Source organism: Bos indicus x Bos taurus, chromosome 18, assembly GCF_003369695.1.
Source record: "Bos indicus x Bos taurus breed Angus x Brahman F1 hybrid chromosome 18, Bos_hybrid_MaternalHap_v2.0, whole genome shotgun sequence".
NCBI classification, from domain to species: domain Eukaryota; kingdom Metazoa; phylum Chordata; class Mammalia; order Artiodactyla; family Bovidae; genus Bos; species Bos indicus x Bos taurus.
In genome coordinates, this window is record NC_040093.1 from 40,616,955 (window position 1) to 40,635,288 (window position 18,334).

General features: G+C 41.9%; 2 protein-coding genes across 5 annotated transcripts in view; one reads left to right on the forward strand and one right to left on the reverse strand.

Annotated features, from left to right (window-relative positions):
• Positions 1-2,885, reverse strand: part of RSPRY1 (ring finger and SPRY domain containing 1) — a 37,403-nt gene extending 34,518 nt beyond the window's left edge. Inside the window, exon 1 of one of the 2 annotated variants that reach the window (XM_027516482.1) lies at positions 2,717-2,885. The gene's annotated coding sequence lies outside the window, so the exon portion shown is untranslated. Of the gene's footprint in view, positions 1-2,391; positions 2,529-2,716 lie in introns of those variants that run through there. The other variant, XM_027516481.1, reaches the window with a different exon arrangement.
• Positions 2,886-3,111: 226 nt separating this feature from the next.
• Positions 3,112-18,334, forward strand: part of FAM192A (family with sequence similarity 192 member A) — a 40,810-nt gene continuing 25,587 nt past the window's right edge. Inside the window, exons 1-4 of one of the 3 annotated variants that reach the window (XM_027516484.1) lie at positions 3,112-3,325; positions 16,586-16,723; positions 17,224-17,322; positions 17,728-17,849. In XM_027516484.1, coding sequence (XP_027372285.1) covers positions 16,597-16,723; positions 17,224-17,322; positions 17,728-17,849 — 348 coding nt within the window. In that variant the 5' untranslated portion in view covers positions 3,112-3,325; positions 16,586-16,596. Of the gene's footprint in view, positions 3,326-4,297; positions 4,391-7,037; positions 7,061-16,585; positions 16,724-17,223; positions 17,323-17,727; positions 17,850-18,334 lie in introns of those variants that run through there. The other 2 variants (XM_027516485.1, XM_027516486.1) reach the window with 2 other exon arrangements.

Consider the following 18,334-nt stretch of genomic DNA (forward strand, 5'->3'; position numbering starts at 1 on the left):
TCCTCCTCAGGTTGTGGCCCAAGTTATGGCATTCACTATTTCTTAACTATTCTGTTTTTCAATTTTATAATTTGAATACCAGGAAAAACTATCCAAATTCAATGGGAAATGCTTTGAAAATGCCCAAATATTTGACGAGAAGCTAAATAGTTTATTACCCCACTCCATAACTCTTTTGAAATAGATTACTGGTTCCACTGTGGTTCCCGTCTGTGGTGTCCAATGACTTTTCACTTACTTTTGCAACCCTGTGACTGTCACATCCTACTTTACAAGAATTCCACCACAAAACAGAAATTTTCCAAGTTTAAGTAACCTAGGTAAAGTATCTGCCTGCAACACGGGAGACCCAGGTTCGATCCCTGGGTCAGGAAGATACCCTGGAGGAGGGAAGGGTGGCTGCTCACTCCAGTATTCTGGCCTGGAGAATTTCATGGACAGAGGAGCCTGACAGGCTACAGTCCATGGGGTCGCAAAGAGTCGGACACAACTGAGCGACTTTCACTTTTCACACAAAATGCTAAGTTTTTATTTCCCCTTGATTCTTGGCCAATTTACTAAGTGAAAAGTTATTTTGCTGATGAAGCAGAAAAAGTCCACATAGACTATGCTGGAACACTTCTTATAATCAATAAAGTAAAAATAATCATGAAGTGCAGAAATAATGAAGTGTTTATGAAAATGGCAAAAGCAGGACTTTAAATTAAAGCAGCAGGTCTGGACAATGTGTATCTTGGGAACCAGAAAGCTCACAGAATCACCACAGGGATTTTTTTCAAAAAAGGCTCATGGAACGTAAGATTAGAAAAACAGGAAATTCAAGTCAGCTTTTTGTTTAGAAAAAAAAGAAACTTCAAAAATCACAAATTACTCAATATTCGTTAAACCAGCTCGAACAATTGCAACTAACCCCAAATTAGGAAAATGTCATACATGGACACAGTACTTATAACCTCATAGAGGGATTTACAAAGCAAGATGTCATCCCAGGAAGTGCAAACTATACATGGGTGAAAAGCAGAAACAACCGTTGTGGGAAAAAACTTTTAAAGCCATTGCTAATGTGCCTCATAATGTATGGTTTGGAGTGACTACAGGAAGGCATAATATTTATGGAGAAAAAACAGAGGTCCCATTTATAAAATCAAAACTGAGGGAGAACACATGATACTCACTACCTGTACATAAAGAGGCCACAAATACATATATATGGAAAAGGGGGGGGGTTTACAATAATGAGATTAAATTGCCTGGAAGAAAATTTCAGCTGTCAGGAAAAAAAAAAAAATTCCTGAAGGAAAAGAGTATATCATAGTGCTATCTCTTGCAGTATCATCAGAGGTTCAAAGTAAATTAAAACTCTGGGAAAAAACCATCCTCCACCCCCATCTAAGCAGGAGCTGAAATCATGGGTTTAGACTATATGACCTAAAAAGCTGGAAACCTTGAAGCTTTCAGTACAATATGACTCCCCCACTCCATAGGTGATCAACAACTGTATTAATGCTAATCTCTTACATCTACATACTGTTTCACAGTTTAGAAAGAGCCTTCACTTTCACTCCTCAACAGCAACCCCTTTGATGGCAGAATCACAATACTTTCACACAGCTTGTACTCTGCAAAACACTTTCACACACTGTGTTATTTTACAGAAGAGACCCAAGGAGGTTAAGGAGGAGGAGATGGCAGGTAAGGGGCCTGGCCAACCAGGGGACTCCCTTCAGTCAATTAAATAGACTCTTCTAACCTTTAGAAGTTCAAAGTACAACACTCCAGGGGGAGCAACCTCATTCAGACAGCTATACAGGATAGAACTGAAGAGTCTCAGTGGATCATTTCTGCCTCAGTCTCCGACCCCAAACACAGGGAAACTGAGGTAGCAGGTAGAACAAAAGCTTGATCCAAGAGTCACGCACGGAGTGTCGGTGGGACGGACTTCCCCCCACTCCACCTGCACTATGTCCAGAAACGGCTGATTCCTATGTTTCAAAGGAAAAAGCTTGCCATTCCCGTTTCCCTCTATTTCCCACCAGGGCTTTCCTATGGCTTGGGGGGGCGGGGGGGCGGGGGATCTTCCTCCCGGAACCGCACAGCAAATCCCTTCTCCCCAGGCTCTTACTCATTTTTCACATCGGGCCTCCGAAGTAGGGAAACCTGCTAGCTCTGGCTCCCAACTCCTAGCTTCTCGCTCTCTCTGAGGCGTTTCTTGACCCTAAGGCACGTCTAAGCCTCCCCAGGGATGGTCTTCTGCCACTCCTTCCCCCTAAACCTCAAACTCCACAAAAGGAAACCCTCCCCAAGCATCCTCCCATCTACCCTTCTATCCTGGCCACCCCTGAGGAGCACCACTATGTATCAGGAGCCTCCCAGGAGCTACCTGCCTCTCACCTGGGCCCTTTTGGCTGCGGCCTCCGCAGAAGGGCGACCCCCAACAATCTCCTCGGTCAAGAAACCCCTAAAGCGGAAACACCCTCTTCCAGGTCCTCTCCTGGCGCCTTCAGCACGGGCCTCGCTGGAGAACCTCCGGGCTGTTTTCTGGGCTCTGCCCAACGCCACCCGCTCCCAGCCCCCTCCTCAGAATCTCCCCCAGCCCAGTCCCGTCTCCCCGCCGCAGATTCAGGCGGCTGTTTCCCTCCCTCACGGACGTCCCCAGCCCTGGAACTCCCCCCGCTTCGCGTTCCTAGGGGCTTCCCGGCTGGGCTGCGGCACTGACTTTCTCCAGCTCTCGGGCGCACTCGAGGGAGGGGGCGGCGGCGGCTGCGGCGCGACTCCTTTGTGACAGGTCCAAGAGAGCGGTAAAGATGGACGCGAGGCCACGGCGCTGCCATTACGTGCTGGGCCCACCCCCGCTTCGTACCGCCCCGGCCCTCCCTCAGTCCCCTAGGAAACGCCCCTTCCTCGGTGGCAAGCCCTCTCCCTCACATCCAATCATCTTTCAGGAAACACGTCACGTGACAACACGGCTCGGCCCGCCCTCCTAGAGGGAGCTGGCCAATCCCCTTGCTGAAGTGTGAATGGCCCAATCAAGTCTCTCCCGCTAGCTTTCAAGGCACCGGATTTCCATTTGGCTCCACGGGAGGAAGGGAGGTACGGATTGGGTTACACCGCCGGAAGAGGGGCGGGACTTTGTTGTGGCGGTGAGGAAAAGGAAGCCCTGAAGGGTAGAAAGAAATACCAAAGCAAAGGCTGTTTTCTTGCTTTCATTCTTTCTGTTTTTATTTTCCTTCTTTTTATTTTTTCTTAAGAGCGAGCGGCGTTTGCGGTGGCAGTTTGGGGTGGGCGCCGCCGAGGTGAGGGGGTTTCGCCTCCCGCACGCTGGTAGGTGAGTGCGGCCTGGGCCCTGGCCAGGCAGCGAGACCAGGGCGCCAGCATCCTCGCTGAGGAAGTGGGGGGCTGCGTCTGACGTGAAGTTTAGGGCCAGGCCTGCCCTTAGTCTGCGCTCTCGCCCAGGGTTCTGAGTCACCAGAGACAGGGGCTTGTGGGGCCCAGTCTGAGGGAAGCCGAGGGAGCCCGCGGGAACGCCTCCAGGTCCTGTGGAAGAGGATGCCGACCCTTTCAAGCGGTCCTGGGGCTTTGGGTCTCTTGTCGACTCCCTTCTACGTTTTCTACCAGGTGGCAGGCTTCAAGCGAGGAGTGGGCTCTATCTCAGAGGTCTTGGAACGGTTCCAGGCTACTCCGGAGATGTGGGGTTGCCTGCCTGGTTGCGAGTTTCTGAGTCACAGAATTAGTTTAGGATGGAAACATTAATTATGTTCCGTGTACCAGTCTCTGTGCTCAGTGCACTTTCTTGTAAAGGAAATCAAACTGGCGTGTTCGTCTTGCAGAAAACTTAACTGAGGGTTGAAGGGTCTTGAGAGCTGCTGGCCCAGGTGAAAGCCAGAGCGCATCGCGGTAAAGGTGGAGACCTATTCCTTCTTAGCACTGGTTTTGAAACTAGCAGAAAACAGGAGCTTCTGTGGCCCTTTAAAATGCAGATTCTCGGACCACCCCCCCCCCCCCCCGCATCCCTGCTGCTGCTGCTGCTAAGTCGCTTCAGTCGTGTCCGACTCTGTGTGACCCCATAGACGGCAGCCCACCAGGCTCCCCTGTCCCTGGGATTCTCCAGGCAAGAACACTGGAGTGGGTTGCCATTTCCTTTTCCGATTCATGGAAGTGAAAAGTGAAAGTGAAGTCGCTCAGTCGTGTCCGACTCTTAGCGACCCCATGGACTGCAGCCTACCAGGCTCCTCCGTCCATGGGATTTTCCAGGCAAGAGTACTGGAGTGGGGTGCCATTGCCTTCTCCTCCATCCCAGCTAGTCCGACTCAGGTCTTGAGTGAGACCCAGGAAGTCAAGTGCAGATCTGGCGGTCAGAATTCCCAGTGACCTCTTGTGTACCAGCTGTTGGGTAAGATTCGTTGATAATTCAGCTGTTTGCTTTATTGCTGTGTTAACAAGGACCCCATAAAAAATGGTTTGGAAAGCACTGCTTCTGAACGCCTTGAAAGGAATTAGTGTGTAGACTCCTTTTTGATACAAGGAATTGAGTAGAGATAAAGGCAGCATTTACAGTCTTAAAAATAGAGCTTGAGATGAACAGTTTGTAAGGGTCTGAAAGCTGAGGCTGCCCAGAGGGGTCTTGGTGCCTTTCCCTCATGGGGAAATTCTTCGTGGTTGTAACAATTATATCAATACCTTTTACCTGGTTAGCAGTCGTTCCCGGTTAAGAATCTTGCTGTTTTGATTAGACTCAAGCTGCTGCTGCAGAAATTGAAAACCATGTATCTGGTAAATGAAGTGATTTAAGCGCATGGTTCAGCTGTAGACTCAATCAGCATAATTATATCTTCATGGCAGGTAAATTAAGCAATTTCAGTGTGCTCACTATTGATCTCGTTTTGAAGGATGCTTTGTCTTCATTCTCAAATACCACCTGTTTCACTTTTTCTGTAGCATGTGTTTTACAGTTCATTTCATCTTTAGTCTTCTGAATTTTCCTTATGATGTATGCAACTGTGGGTTTCTGTTCAGTGTGTTTGGTGTTTATTACACTTCTAAATATTTGGATTAGTGTCTTTCATAAGTTCTGTAAAATTCTCAGTCATTTATATTCATGTACTGTTTCTGCCCTGTTGTATATCTTCCTTCTTTACTGATTTAATGTAGACCTTTCCCCCTCTCTTCTTTATGCCTTTTCCTCTTTTTACTTTTCTATACTACAGTCTGCGTAATTTGTTTTTTATTAATTTTCTCATAAGTTATTTCTAATCTGTTACTAAACTCATCTGTTGTGATTTTGAATTAATTTATTGCATGTTTTAGTCACTGAAGTTCTGTTTTTTCTTTTCAAATGTGCCATTCCACTTTAACGGTTTCTTATGCTCTGCTGTTAATTTTGAGGCCTGGTTTTTATTTCTTTAAACATGGTAAGCATAGTTGTTTTGTAATCTATATGTGTTAATTCCACTGTCTGGATGTCCTTTGGTCTTTTTCTGTTGCCCATTATTCCTGCTTTTTTGTCTTACCAGTCCACCTTTACCTGATGCTGTAGTTCTTTGGGATACCAGATTAAGATGGAGAAAGAGGTGCTTATCAGACCCCACACACGTTACCTGGGCTCTCTGCTTTTGACTTTTACTTACCAAGAGCACCAAAACAGTAGCTTTCTTTTTTTTTTTTTTTAACAGTAGCTTTCAAGATCAGAGAAATCCTCAGGATGAAAACCAGTTTGAATATTGGGCTCAGTTTCTGGTTTTCACCTTGTCTTGGGTTTTTGCTGAATTCTTTATTGTCTTGTTAGCTTTTCTATTTGTTTAAGAATTATTAAAAAAAAACTTCTTTCAGTTTTATTTGTTGCAGAAGTGAGGGATTGGTCTCAATTACCTAGCCCGCTATTTCTGGAAATGGAAGCCCCCTTTGATTTTAGGAGTGAAATTTGTCTTTCAGGCAACTTTGAGTTAAAGGTTATTTTTCTTCACCTATCTAAAACTTCCACCACCTTTCACAGTGCAGTGTCCTTGTTATTCAGTTGCCCAGTTGTATCCGACTCTATGTGACCCCTTGGACTGCAGCACGCCAGGCTTCTCTGTCCTTCACCATCTCCCAGAGCCTGCTCAAACTCATGTCCATTGAGTCGGTGGTGCCATCCAACACCAACATCCAACAAAGGGACATCCTCTGTTGTCCCTTTTCTCCTCCTGCCTTCAGTCTTTCCCAGCATCAGGGTCTTTTCCGATGTATCGGCTCTTCACATCAGGTGGCCAAAGTATTGGAGCAGTGTCGTAGCTGCTATCAAAATTAAGCTTCCCCAGTGCTTTTTTCTAGTCTTCCTTTTTTTAACTCCTTAGTGCTTAATTTCTTTTCTCTTAGAGCATTTACCCTCATTCTCCATTTCCTTAAATTGCTCCTGTACTTACTTTATCTCTTCTTTTGAATTCAAATTTCTTATTTGCTAAAAAATACTGTCAGTTTAGTACCTAGCATTGTGACTTGCACATAATGCTATTGCTGCTTGATGGTGTCCAAGTCTTTGCAACCAACCCCAGGGACTATAGCTCACCAGGCTTCTCTGTCCATGGAATTTTCCAGGCAAGAATACTGGAGTGGGTTGCCTTTTCCTACTCTAGGGAACCTCTACCCAGGGATCAAACCCACATCTCCTGCAAGTCTTGCATTGGCAAGCGGATTCTTTACTGCTGAGCCACCTGGGAAGCCCTGCCTTGCACATATATTCCCTGTAAAGATTTACTTCAAAAATACAACTGAATGAGTGGGCCTTGTATGTTTGGTGTAGTGTAAAGTCCTTTTTTTTTTAATTTGGTTTGGACAGGAGATCCATAAAGCTTGGAAGGTGGGGGTGAGAGAGAGTATAATTTAGTGTGGATTAGGTTCCAAAGTCCACTCAGATGGTAAAATAGTGTGTAGTCAAAGCTATCCTCACAACAAACTGTGGAAAATTCTTAAAGACACGGGAATACTAAACCGCCTTACCTGCCTCCTGAGAAATCTGTAAGCAGGTCAAGAAACAACAGTTAGAACTGGACATGAAACAACAGACTGGTTCCAGATTGGGAAAGGGGTACGTCAAGGCTGCATATCGTCACCCTGCTTATTTAACTTACATGCAGAGAACATCATGCGAAGTGCCAGGCTGGATGAAGCACTAGCTGGGATCAAGATTACTGGGGAAAATATCAATAACCTCAAGATATGCAGGTGACACCACCCTTATGGCAGGAAGCAAAGAACTAAAGAGTCTCTTAATGAAAGTGAAAGAGGAGAGTGAAAAAGTTGGCTTAAGACTCAACATTCAGAAAACTAAGATCATGGCATCTGGTCCCATTACTTTGTGTCTAATAGATGGGGGAAAAATGAAAACAATGAGAGACTTTATTTTTGGGGGCTCCAAAATCACTGCAGAGGGTGACTGCAGCTGTGAAATTAAAAGATGCTTGCTCGTTGGAAGAAAAGTTATGACCAACCTAGACAGCATGTTAATTATTGTGCCAACAAAGGTCCATCTAGTCAAAGCTATGGTTTTTCCAGTAGTCATGTATGGATGTGAGAGTTGGACTATAAAGAAAGCTGAGCGCCGAAGAATGGATGCTTTTGAACTGTGGTGTTGGAGAAGACTCTTGAGAGTCCCTTGGTCAGCAAGAAGATCCAACCAGTCCATTGTAAAGGAAATCAGTCCTGAATATTCATTGGAAGGACTGATGCTGAAGCTGAAACTCCACAATACTTCGGTGGCAACCTGATGTGAAGAACTGACTCATTGGAAAAGACCCTGATGCTGGGAAAGAATTGAGGGCAGGAGGAGAAGGGGACGACAGGATGAGATGGTTGGATGGCATCACCTACACAATGAACATGAGTTTGAGTAAACTCCAGGAGTTGGTGATGGACAGGGAGGCCTGGCGTGCTGCAGTCCATGGGGTTGCAGAGAGTCGGACATGACTGAGCGACTGGACTGAGGTGAAAGTCATCCCAGATGGTAAACTAATGTGTAGCCAAAGCTATCCTCCGAAATCTATTAGGGAGGCACCATGTTGGGTATAGGTATACCAGTGTAGCAAAATTCCAACATGGCCAGATTTTTCTCCAGCTTTGAAACAGATGCTATTTTTTTCCTTTGAGTTTTAGATAAAGTAGTTGGTTCACATTTAAGAATCACTGTTTGTAAAAAATATAGCTCATATTAGAATTACATATAGTGAGGGAAGGGCTTACACTCTGAGAGGCACGCATGAGTTGGGGAGTTGAGGATCAGCTAAGGGAACCAATATTGTTACCTTTTTTTCTTCCAGTGGATCTATCAGTAGATAAATTCAAGGTAAATGTACATATGATGAAACTGTTCTTATGCTGTGGAAGAATACATGGTATGTGTTTTCTAGATGTCTTGCAAAAAGAGGAGGTTACTTCAAATTGCTGTTTATAGTAAACATTGTACATATGAATTGCATTTACTAATGCTGTGCCCTCATTTTTAGATTCTTTCAGTCCTCTTTGCTAGTGGAATAGGTTAAATAAGCCTCAGTGTTAGAAGAGTGACTGAGAATTACTTTTTCTAGTAATAAGTGCTAACAGACTGTTCTCTGTTAGTAGTTGTCATGCTCTGAAGTTTTATAGGGAAAGTTGGCTTGACTTAAATTACTGTAGCTTGATAGAAGTGCCTTCTGGCCAGAAAGCAGTCTTTTCTAGAATGATTTTTAGTTTGCCAAATTCCTTAGTTTCTGTCCTACATTTTAAAATCTCACGTGACTTGAACATCAGGATAATGTTGGAAGAGCAGTACTTAAGTATATTTACTAACAGAAAAAATGTGGATTGGCCTATTGTTTTTGCTCCTTTTGGGGAAATGTTAGAACATTGTGACACAGAGATCTGATCTGCCCTGGTGTATTTTTACAAGTACAGTGTATCTAATGTTAGAAGTTAGGAGGGTATGGTGGTCAGTGATGTAAACACTTAAGTAGTGTGCCATCACAAAATTCAATTCCAGAGGAAACCAGATCTCATGTACTTGCATCATGGCATGAGCTAAATGGAATAATTTTCATGTCAGCAATGGTAATTATCTTGGGAGCAGCAATGTAAGTTTAGTTTCTTGAAACTTATATAGCATGCTGTGCATAAACCCATTCTGTCTCACCAGTCTGGAAATTAAATACTATAATCTCCAGTACAAACACAGTAGTGCAGTGTTTAACATTTATTTCAGCTTGAAATATAAGAACATTGTTTGGCTGTCAAGCAAATTTGAAAATTTGCATCAGCTTGAAACTTTTAAGTAGGGACAAAGTGATTTTGGTATGGTTTTGGATTTCCATGAATTCTCTATTTGAAGAACTTATAGAATCCTTTTAAAAATACTATAATGTTTAATTTGATAATTGAACTTGAATCACCATAAAAAATGCTATGAGAGTAAAGAAAAGTTGGCACAGTTATTCTTTCTAAAATTAAATACAATAAGGACAAAATAAGCATTCTCAATGTAAATCTTCTTCATCCCTAAATGAATTTTTATCATTAAATCCCCAGATCTCTGGGCTTTTGTTTATTTGTGTTTTGTTTTTAATTATTCTAACAAAAGAGAATAAGAGACTTGTGAAAATTTAGGTAAGCTGTAGGAATTAGAAATAAACACTTTAGTTTCTGATTTCTCTACTTCTGGGAGAAGGTAAATAAGTTGAGGGTAGAAATCACCTTTCTGTTGCAAAATAAACAGCTAATGAATGTTGGACTCTTTGGAGAAAAATGCTTTGTCTAAGAAATTTTTAGTATGAGATTTTTTTTTTTTTTAGTTAGCTGAAATTAAAGGAAAGTAAGTAGCAAGAGTTATTCTTGAAGAAGATGTCAGTTATCTAATATAGCAAGGTGATGTAATCTTTGGTCCTGTGTTTCCTATTGCACAAGTTGTATGATGTTTGAATAGAATTCCCTATGGGACAAAGACACATTAGTGAATACTTATTTGATGACTATTATTTTCTATAATTTACATTGGACAGTATCTAAGAATATGTATGTGAGAGCATTCCTCTCTGCTTAAATTCTTCAAATTCTCTCCCTGGTTGGTTTATCCAGTAAGTATTTCTTATATATTTAATATATATCAGACACTGTGCTAATAAGCACTGTGGATACAAAGAGCTGTTGGAATAGTTCTAAGTGATAAAACACAATGAATAAATGCTGTAGTAGAATTAGAAATAGCTGGAATGGGGGCCAGAGGAGAAACAGAGAGTCTTAATAGAATGCTCTTAGAGTAGTTTATGCAAGATGAGGCCCTGAAAAGAAGAGATTAGAAAGGAAAGGATGAATTAAAGAGAGATCATTGTGAAGTAGAAACAACAGAACTTGGTGACTAGTGGGATGTAAGGGAATAAGGAAAAAAGAGTCTTAAGTATATGTCCAGGTTTTCAGCTTGGGAAACTGGGTTGATCCCTGTTTGTGCCCTTCATTACTGCCTCTTAGCTGTACTATTTACTTTGGTAATTCATTACATTCACTGTTTACCTGTTAGGAACTAATACAAGAGTACTAGCTCTTTAAAGTTTATTTTCTTTATGCACCCCCATAGAATTTGCACAATGCTGGACACAGAGTTCAGCATTCAGCCTGATGTTGAGTTTATTTAAGTTGAATTAATAATAAAATAACTATGGTAAAGGGGAATTATATAATTACCAAATACGTATACATGGAAGCTTTTCCTGATTTCCCTCAGTTTCATCTGGTCCCTTTCCCACTTCACTTATCATGGTTGTTTATGTCACTGATTTATTTCTCCTACACTCCTTGAGCATAGGGTAGTATATTTCTTTCACTCCCATAACCAGAGCTCAGCATAGCTCTTTGCAATAATGACAGACCTTTTAAAGCATTTTTAAGCAGGTCCCAAACACTGTGCTAACTGCTTTATATGAATTATCTAGTTTATCTCACAAAAGCTTTATGTTGTGCAGTACTCTCTTAATCTCCATTGATGAGTGCAATCTGTGGATTAGGAAACTAAGGCTTAGATGAGTTAAATGACTTGCCCCAAATCATAACAACTTACAAGTGGCAGAACCAAGGTCTCTTGATCTCAGAATCTATACTCCTCATTACCTGTTTTCCCTCCTGTAAGGAGACTTCAACAGAAGGTATCTGTTATATGTTCGTTGAGTTAGATTAGGTTGTCATGAAAAGTGTCTGAAGTTAAGCTGGCTTCTTGGTAGTATTTATTGATAGGGAAATTCTGAATACTGCTGGAGAAGGAATATTCTGAATATTATCTAGCATACCGAGGAGTATGACCACTTGTTGTTCATAAACATTTTCTGTCCTTCAGTTCAGTTCAGTTGCTCAGTTGTGTCCGACTCTTGGCGACCCCATGAATCGCAGCACGCCAGGCCTCCCTGTCCATCACCAACTCCCGGAGTTCACCCAGACTCATGTCCATAGAGTCAGTGATGCCATCCAGCCATCTCATCCTCTGTCATCCCCTTTTCCTCCTACCCCCAATACCTCCCAGCATCAGAGTCTTTTCCAATGAGTCAGCTCTTCACATGAGGTGGCCAAAGTACTGGAGTTTCAGCTTTAGCATCATTTCTTCCAAAGAAATCCCAGGGCTGATCTCCTTCAGAACTGACTGGTTGGATCTCCTTGCAGTCCAAGGGACTCTCAAGAGTCTTCTCCAACACCACAGTTCAAAAGCATCAATTCTTCGGTGCTCAGCTTTCTTCACAGTCCAACTCTCACATCCATACATGACCACAGGAAAAACCATAGCCTTGACTAGACGAACCTTTGTGGCCAAATAATGTCTCTGCTTTTGAATATGTTATCTAGGTTGGTCATAACTTTCCTTCCAAGGACTAAGCATCTTTTAATTTCATGGCTGCAGTCACCATCTGCAGTGATTTTGGAGCCCCCCAAAAATAAAGTCTGACACTGTTTCCACTGTTGCCCCATCTATTTCCCATGAAGTGATGGGACCAGATGCTATGGTCTTCGTTTTCTGAATGTTGAGCTTTAAGCCAACTTTTTCACTCTCCTCTTTCACTTTCATCAAGAGGCTTTTGAGTTCCTCTTCACTTTCTGCCATAAGGGTGGTGTCATCTGCATATCTGAGGTTATTGATATTTCTCCCGGCAGTCTTGATTCCAGCTTGTGTTTCTGTCCTTTGACCTCTCCTAATATAGAAAATTCATTAACCAGAGGGCCACTGGTGGCATTGCAGGCCAGAAGGGAATAGTGGTTGAAGGGCCAGGGAATGACGACCTATAGGAGATGTGCAAATGGAAGAAAGAGATGGATGAAGCAGTCTGTGTTTAGTGTTGGTCCTTTTAAATTCACAGAAATGTTTTATAATTAGGCATGGCCATCTAGTTTTATTTTGGGAATGAGGGAATGTCGGGATTATGTTAGGTTTAAAGAACAGATTTTTACAAGTGCACATTAGTTTTGATAGTGCGACTTTTCTCAGGAAACCAACGCATTGAAAGAATTTTTTTGTCAAAGTATAAACCCATTGTCTTTAAATTTCCTTTTTAAAACATGCTTCTACCTTGTTTTCTTTTTCATTAACCAACTGTGATTCTTGACTTAGTCCTACATGTGAAAGATGGGGAAATAGCACAGGGCAAACTCTTTGGGTAAAAGTTCAGTTCTAACACTGGAGAAAAAGATGAAAAGGAGAGTAAGAATGTCTTGGAATCCCATAAATTTGTCTTTTTCCAAAAGTAATTGATAAATGTTGGGAAAATTCTTATTCTCTAAGAGTCTCTATTTCAAATTCAAACCTTTGTTTACAAGTATCTTAAAGGCTCTGACCCTTGAGTTTCAGGGATTTTTTTTTTTAAGTCAAATGAATTATTTTTTAAAGTCAAATTCATTTTTTTTGAAGTCAAATGAATTCTTCTTTATCCAAAAACTCAACAGGCTATGAAAATTAAATAGATGGCTTTACTTCCTTAGTTTTGCATTATAAGTATAAATCTTGAGTCTGAATTCTTACTTGGATGGAAGCATGTAAGATTCAAGATTTTTATTTTGAACTGTAAGAAGAGTTCTTTTAATACTTGTATTTTTTTAAGTGTAACAAGAGTAAAGAGATGGATTCAATGGCATGCCAGTTGTATTACCATATCCTAATATTGCTTTCCCAGGTTTAAATCATAACAGTTTAAGGTTACTGTTTTGAGACAGTTTTTTCATGGTTTTATAAGATTAAAGGAACTAGGAATGTTTGACCTAGAAAAGTGACAAATTAGGAGGAAAGTGGGAGTTGTTTTCAAACAGCTGAAGCATTGTCGTGTTGAAAAAGGGATTTGGCTTCTTTTTTGTAGTCCCAGTGGATTCAACCTATCTGTGGAATTTATAGGAAGAGAGATTTCAGTTCAGTTTAAGGAATAACTATCGAGCTAGTCAGATCTGCTCAGAGAGAGTCAGCTGCCTGAAGGGAGTGCAGTTTTAAAGTATGGGTTGGATGAAAATCTCCTGGGTATGAATGGTGGGTTCTGTTGCCAGATGTAGAATTGTTTGAGGTGGGCTATGAGGACCCATCACATTCTGAATTATTTCCCAGTAAATAAGGGTGAGAGGAGGAAACCAGACAGCCAATATAGGATGAGAAAGGAGAGCTACAGCTGAGAAAGAGGACAGTGAGGGTCTAAATTGTCTCTTCCATCCACTAAAGTTCTACATTTTTGATGTTTCTCTGCCAGAAACATTTAAAATGTTGGCCCTTGTTCCATAAGAGGTCGTTCTGCAAAACTTGGGAATTTTTGGCATGGTCACAGAGACGGAACAGTTCTCTCTGTAATAGGCAAAAACAAGACCAGGAGCTGACTGTGGCTCAGATCATGAACTCCTTATTGCCAAATTCAGACTTAAATTGAAGAAAGTAGGGAAAACCACTAGGCCATTCAGGTATGACCTAAATCAAATCCCTTATGATTATACAGTGGAAGTGAGAAATAGATTTAAGGGACTAGATCTGATAGAGTGCCTGATGAACTATGGACTGAGGTTCATAACATTGTACAGGAGACAGGGATCAAGACCATCTTCATGGAAAAGAAATGCAAAAAAGCAAAATGGCTGTCTGGGGAGGCCTTAAAAATAGCTGTGAAAAGAAGAGAAGCAAAAAGCAAAGGAAAAAAGGAAAGATATAAGCATCTGAATGCAGAGTTCCAAAGAATAGCAAGAAGAGATAAGAAAGCCTTCTTTAGCGATCAATGCAAAGAAATAGAGGAAAACAACAGAATGGGAAAGACTAGAGATCTCTTCAAGAAAATTAGAGATATCAAGGGAACATTTCATGCAAAGATGGGCTCGATAAAGGACAGAAATGGTATGGACCTAACAGAAGCAGAAGATATTAAGAAGAGGTGGCAAGAATACACAGAAGAACGGCACAAAAAAGATCTTCACGACCAAGATAATCACGATGCTATGATCGCTTACCTAGAGCCAGACATCCTGGAATGTGAAGTCAAGTGGGCCTTAGAAAGCATCACTACAAACAAAGCTAGTGGAGGTGATGGAATTCCAGTTGAGATATTTCAAATCCTGAAAGATGATGCTGTGAAAGTGCTGCACTCAATATGCCAGCAAATTTGGAAAACTCAGCAGTGGCCACAGGACTGGAAAAGGTCGGTTTTCATTCCAATCACAAAGAAAGGCAATGCCAAAGAATGCTCAAACTACCGCACAATTGCACTCATCTCACACTCTAGTAAAGTAACGCTCAAAATTCTGCAAGCCAGGCTTCAGCAATACGTGAACGGTGAACATCCAGATGTTCAAGCTGGTTTTAGAAAAGGCAGAGGAACCAGAGATCAAATTGCCAACGTCCGCTGGATCATAGAAAAAGCAAGAGAGGTCCAGAAAAACATCTATTTCTGCTTCATTGACTATGCCAAAGCCTTTGACTGTGTGGATCACAATTAACTGTGGAAAATTCTGAAAGAGATGGGAATACCAGACCACCTGACCTGCCTCTTGAGAAACCTATATGCAGATCAGGAAGCAACAGTTAGAACTGGACATGGAACAACAGACTGGTTCCAAATAGGAAAAGGAGTTCGTCAAGGCTGTATATTGTCACCCTGCTTATTTAACTTATATGCAGAGTACATCATGAGAAACTGTGGGCTGGAAAAAGCACAAGCTGGAATCAATATTGCCAGGAGAAATATCAATAACCTCAGATATGCAGATGACACCACCCTTACGGCAGAAAGTGAAAGTGGAGAGTGAAAAAGTTGGCTTAAAGCTCAACATTCAGAAAACGAAGATCATGGCATCTGGTCCCATCACTTCATGGGAAATAGATGTGGAAACAGTGGAAACAGTGTCAGACTTTATTTTTGGGGGCTCCAAAATCACTGCAGATGGTGACTACAGCCATGAAATTAAAAGATGCTTACTCCTTGGAAGGAAAGTTATGACCAACCTAGATAACATATTCAAAAGCAGAGACATTACCACAAAGGTTCGTCTAGTCAAGGCTGTGGTTTTTCCTGTGGTCATGTATGGATGTGAGAGTTGGACTGTGAAGAAAGCTGAGCGCCGAAGAATTGATGCTTTTGAACTGTGGTGTTGGAGAAGACTCTTGAGAGTCCCTTGGACTGCAGGGAGATCCAACCAGTCGGTTCTGAAGGAGATCAACCCTGGGATTTCTTTGGAAGGAATGATGCTAAAGCTGAAACTCCAGTACTTTGGCCACCTCATGTGAAGAGTTGACTCATTGGAAAAGACTCTGATGCTGGGAGGGATTGGGGGCAAGAGGAGAAGGGGACCAGAGAGGATGAGATGGGTGGATGGCATCACTGACTCGATGGATGTGAGTCTGAGTGAACTCCGGGAGGCCTGGCATGCTGCAATTCATGGGGTCGCCAAGAGTCGGACACGACTGAGAGACTGAGCTGAACTGAACTGAATAGGCCTTTGGCTAGAGACATTGAGTAATGCTAAGTCAGAAATGCCCAGGGTTGTAGGCTTTAGGTAAGAGCAACAACTTGTGTCCATTGATTTGGTTTTCTTTCTAGTAAATTTAAAATTTTTCTGTGTTGTTACAATGAACTAAACTTCAATAGTAGGTTTTAGGCAAAGACTATTCTTTTGTTCTACATGTTTGGATTTATTTCCTCCGTTTCCATTTTCGTCTTCACTAGAGGAAGATGTTCCATGAACATTCTCAGCACTGGAATTTGATATAAGAAGAAAGCTGAAATTGACATGTCCTTCTTCTTAAGGAAGATCCCTGGTTTTTGGGGAGGGGTATGATTAAGTGGGTAAGAGTATGAATTTGTGCTCTCAGCTGATTCTCAGCTCCACCATTCACCACCTTAGAATTATTCCAGGTCCTCTTGCTGACTTTGTAGATAAGCATAGATGTTGATAAAACTACATAATACTTTAAGAAAATGTAATCCTGTGCTTTTGTCAGTGACTTATGAGTTAAACTACTTGAGGATTTCTCAGTTTAAGGCTGAAGGAAGTTTTGAGGTAGTCCATTGCTTAGGGGAGACAGAGTTCAATCTCCTTGTGTCTCTTCAGAATTTTAATTACAGTTCTCACTTGAATTTGTTTGTTTGTTTTTTAGACTGTTCCATTATGGATGGAGGGGATGATGGTAACCTTGTTATCAAAAAGAGGTTTGTATCTGAGGCAGAGCTAGATGAACGGCGCAAAAGGAGACAAGAAGAATGGGAAAAAGTTCGAAAACCTGAAGATCCAGAAGGTATATAGGCTCACAGATCTTTAATCCTCACAACCCTGCAGCCTATTAACATCACTTTAGAGTAGAAGAACTGAGGCTGAGGGGCTGAAGGGACCTATGTAAGATCTCCATAGCTGGGAGCAGACCAGGATCTGCACATCCATACCCTTTCCACTCTACCACACTATTCCAGAAGATTCCACTGGTCTTCTAGCTATTCAGGTGGATCCAGGATCTGAATAGCTGAGAGTGCTGCTACCATGCAGGGTTTGTTTGGAGTGGATCCCTCATCCAGTTAGCTGTCTCAGTCCATGGGCCCTGTTCACACTCACAGTTGGCTTTGAGAACTGCTGGCTTCTTTCTGAGGTCTAGAGGGAAGCTGTGAACTTTGTACTATTTTTGTGTTATCTTTGCCCTCAGATCTTGCAGAGACTTGACTTTATCTTTAAATCCTTTGTGATTCCAAAATAATATGAATGGATTGTAAAGTATGTATTTTTCTCCCCTCCCTTTTCTTTCAGAATGCCCAGAGGAGGTTTATGACCCTCGGTCCCTGTATGAAAGGCTACAGGAACAGAAAGACAGGAAGCAGCAGGAGTATGAAGAACAGTTCAAATTCAGTAAGCTTCAGAAAAAACAGCATCTGAGGGACTCTGCAGGGCCTTTTTGGTGCACTTTTGCCTTGTGCAACACTTTTTCTAACCAGCCATGAAATTGTCTTGATTATCTAGTCTCTAGGTGCTCATTTGGTGGAAAAGAGACAGCTTTCTACCATCTAGACCACATTGAACATTTTTGCTTAGAACTCAGTATACCCATTTAAAATTTTATGCTAACATCTAGTAATGGGAGAGATGCTTTGATTTTATGCCATGTTATCTATCCAAAAGCTTTGGTGTTTACAAATTCTTTCTTCTAATCCCCTGAACAATCTGCTGTTTATTAAAAAATAGGACAAGGAAAAATCTTGACTGTATTTTCCCTTTAGCCTGCTTTAAGTGTTCCTTGTTTAATTATTTCCTCAGAAAACATGGTAAGAGGCTTAGATGAAGATGAGACCAACTTCCTTGATGAGGTTTCTCGGCAGCAAGAGCTAATAGAAAAACAGCGAAGAGAAGAAGAACTGAAAGAACTGAAGGAATACAGAATATCCTTTGTACTTTGCTAGGAATCTGTAAGGTGTCAGCTTCTCATCAACATCTATGCATTTCAGTTTTTTCATTATAGAATGAGGGTCTTCTGCCTGGTCATCTTTAAGTTCCCTTTCAACTGTGGTGTTCCTGTGATGCTGAATAACTGTCAGCGATATGTAGAGTTATGTTGCGTGCAAGAGTCTGTTGCAATCAAAAGTCCAGATCCTTCAGGATTAACTAAAGGCCTAAATCCTAATGGTCAGTACCACAGTATTCTTGCCTTGTGAGATTAGACTCTGAAACAGATGGGCGATGAAATAAACCTCATCCAGGGGAGAAACTGGCTTCTAGGTTTTTTAAAGGAAATTTTTAGCAACCCTCCTGTGTCCTCAGACCTTCCCTACAGATACAGCCTGGTCTGTCTCCGTAGAGGGGTAGGGAAAGCAGCCAAGAGGACTTTGCTTTGACTCACTGTTATCTTTCTGGCATCCACTTGCAT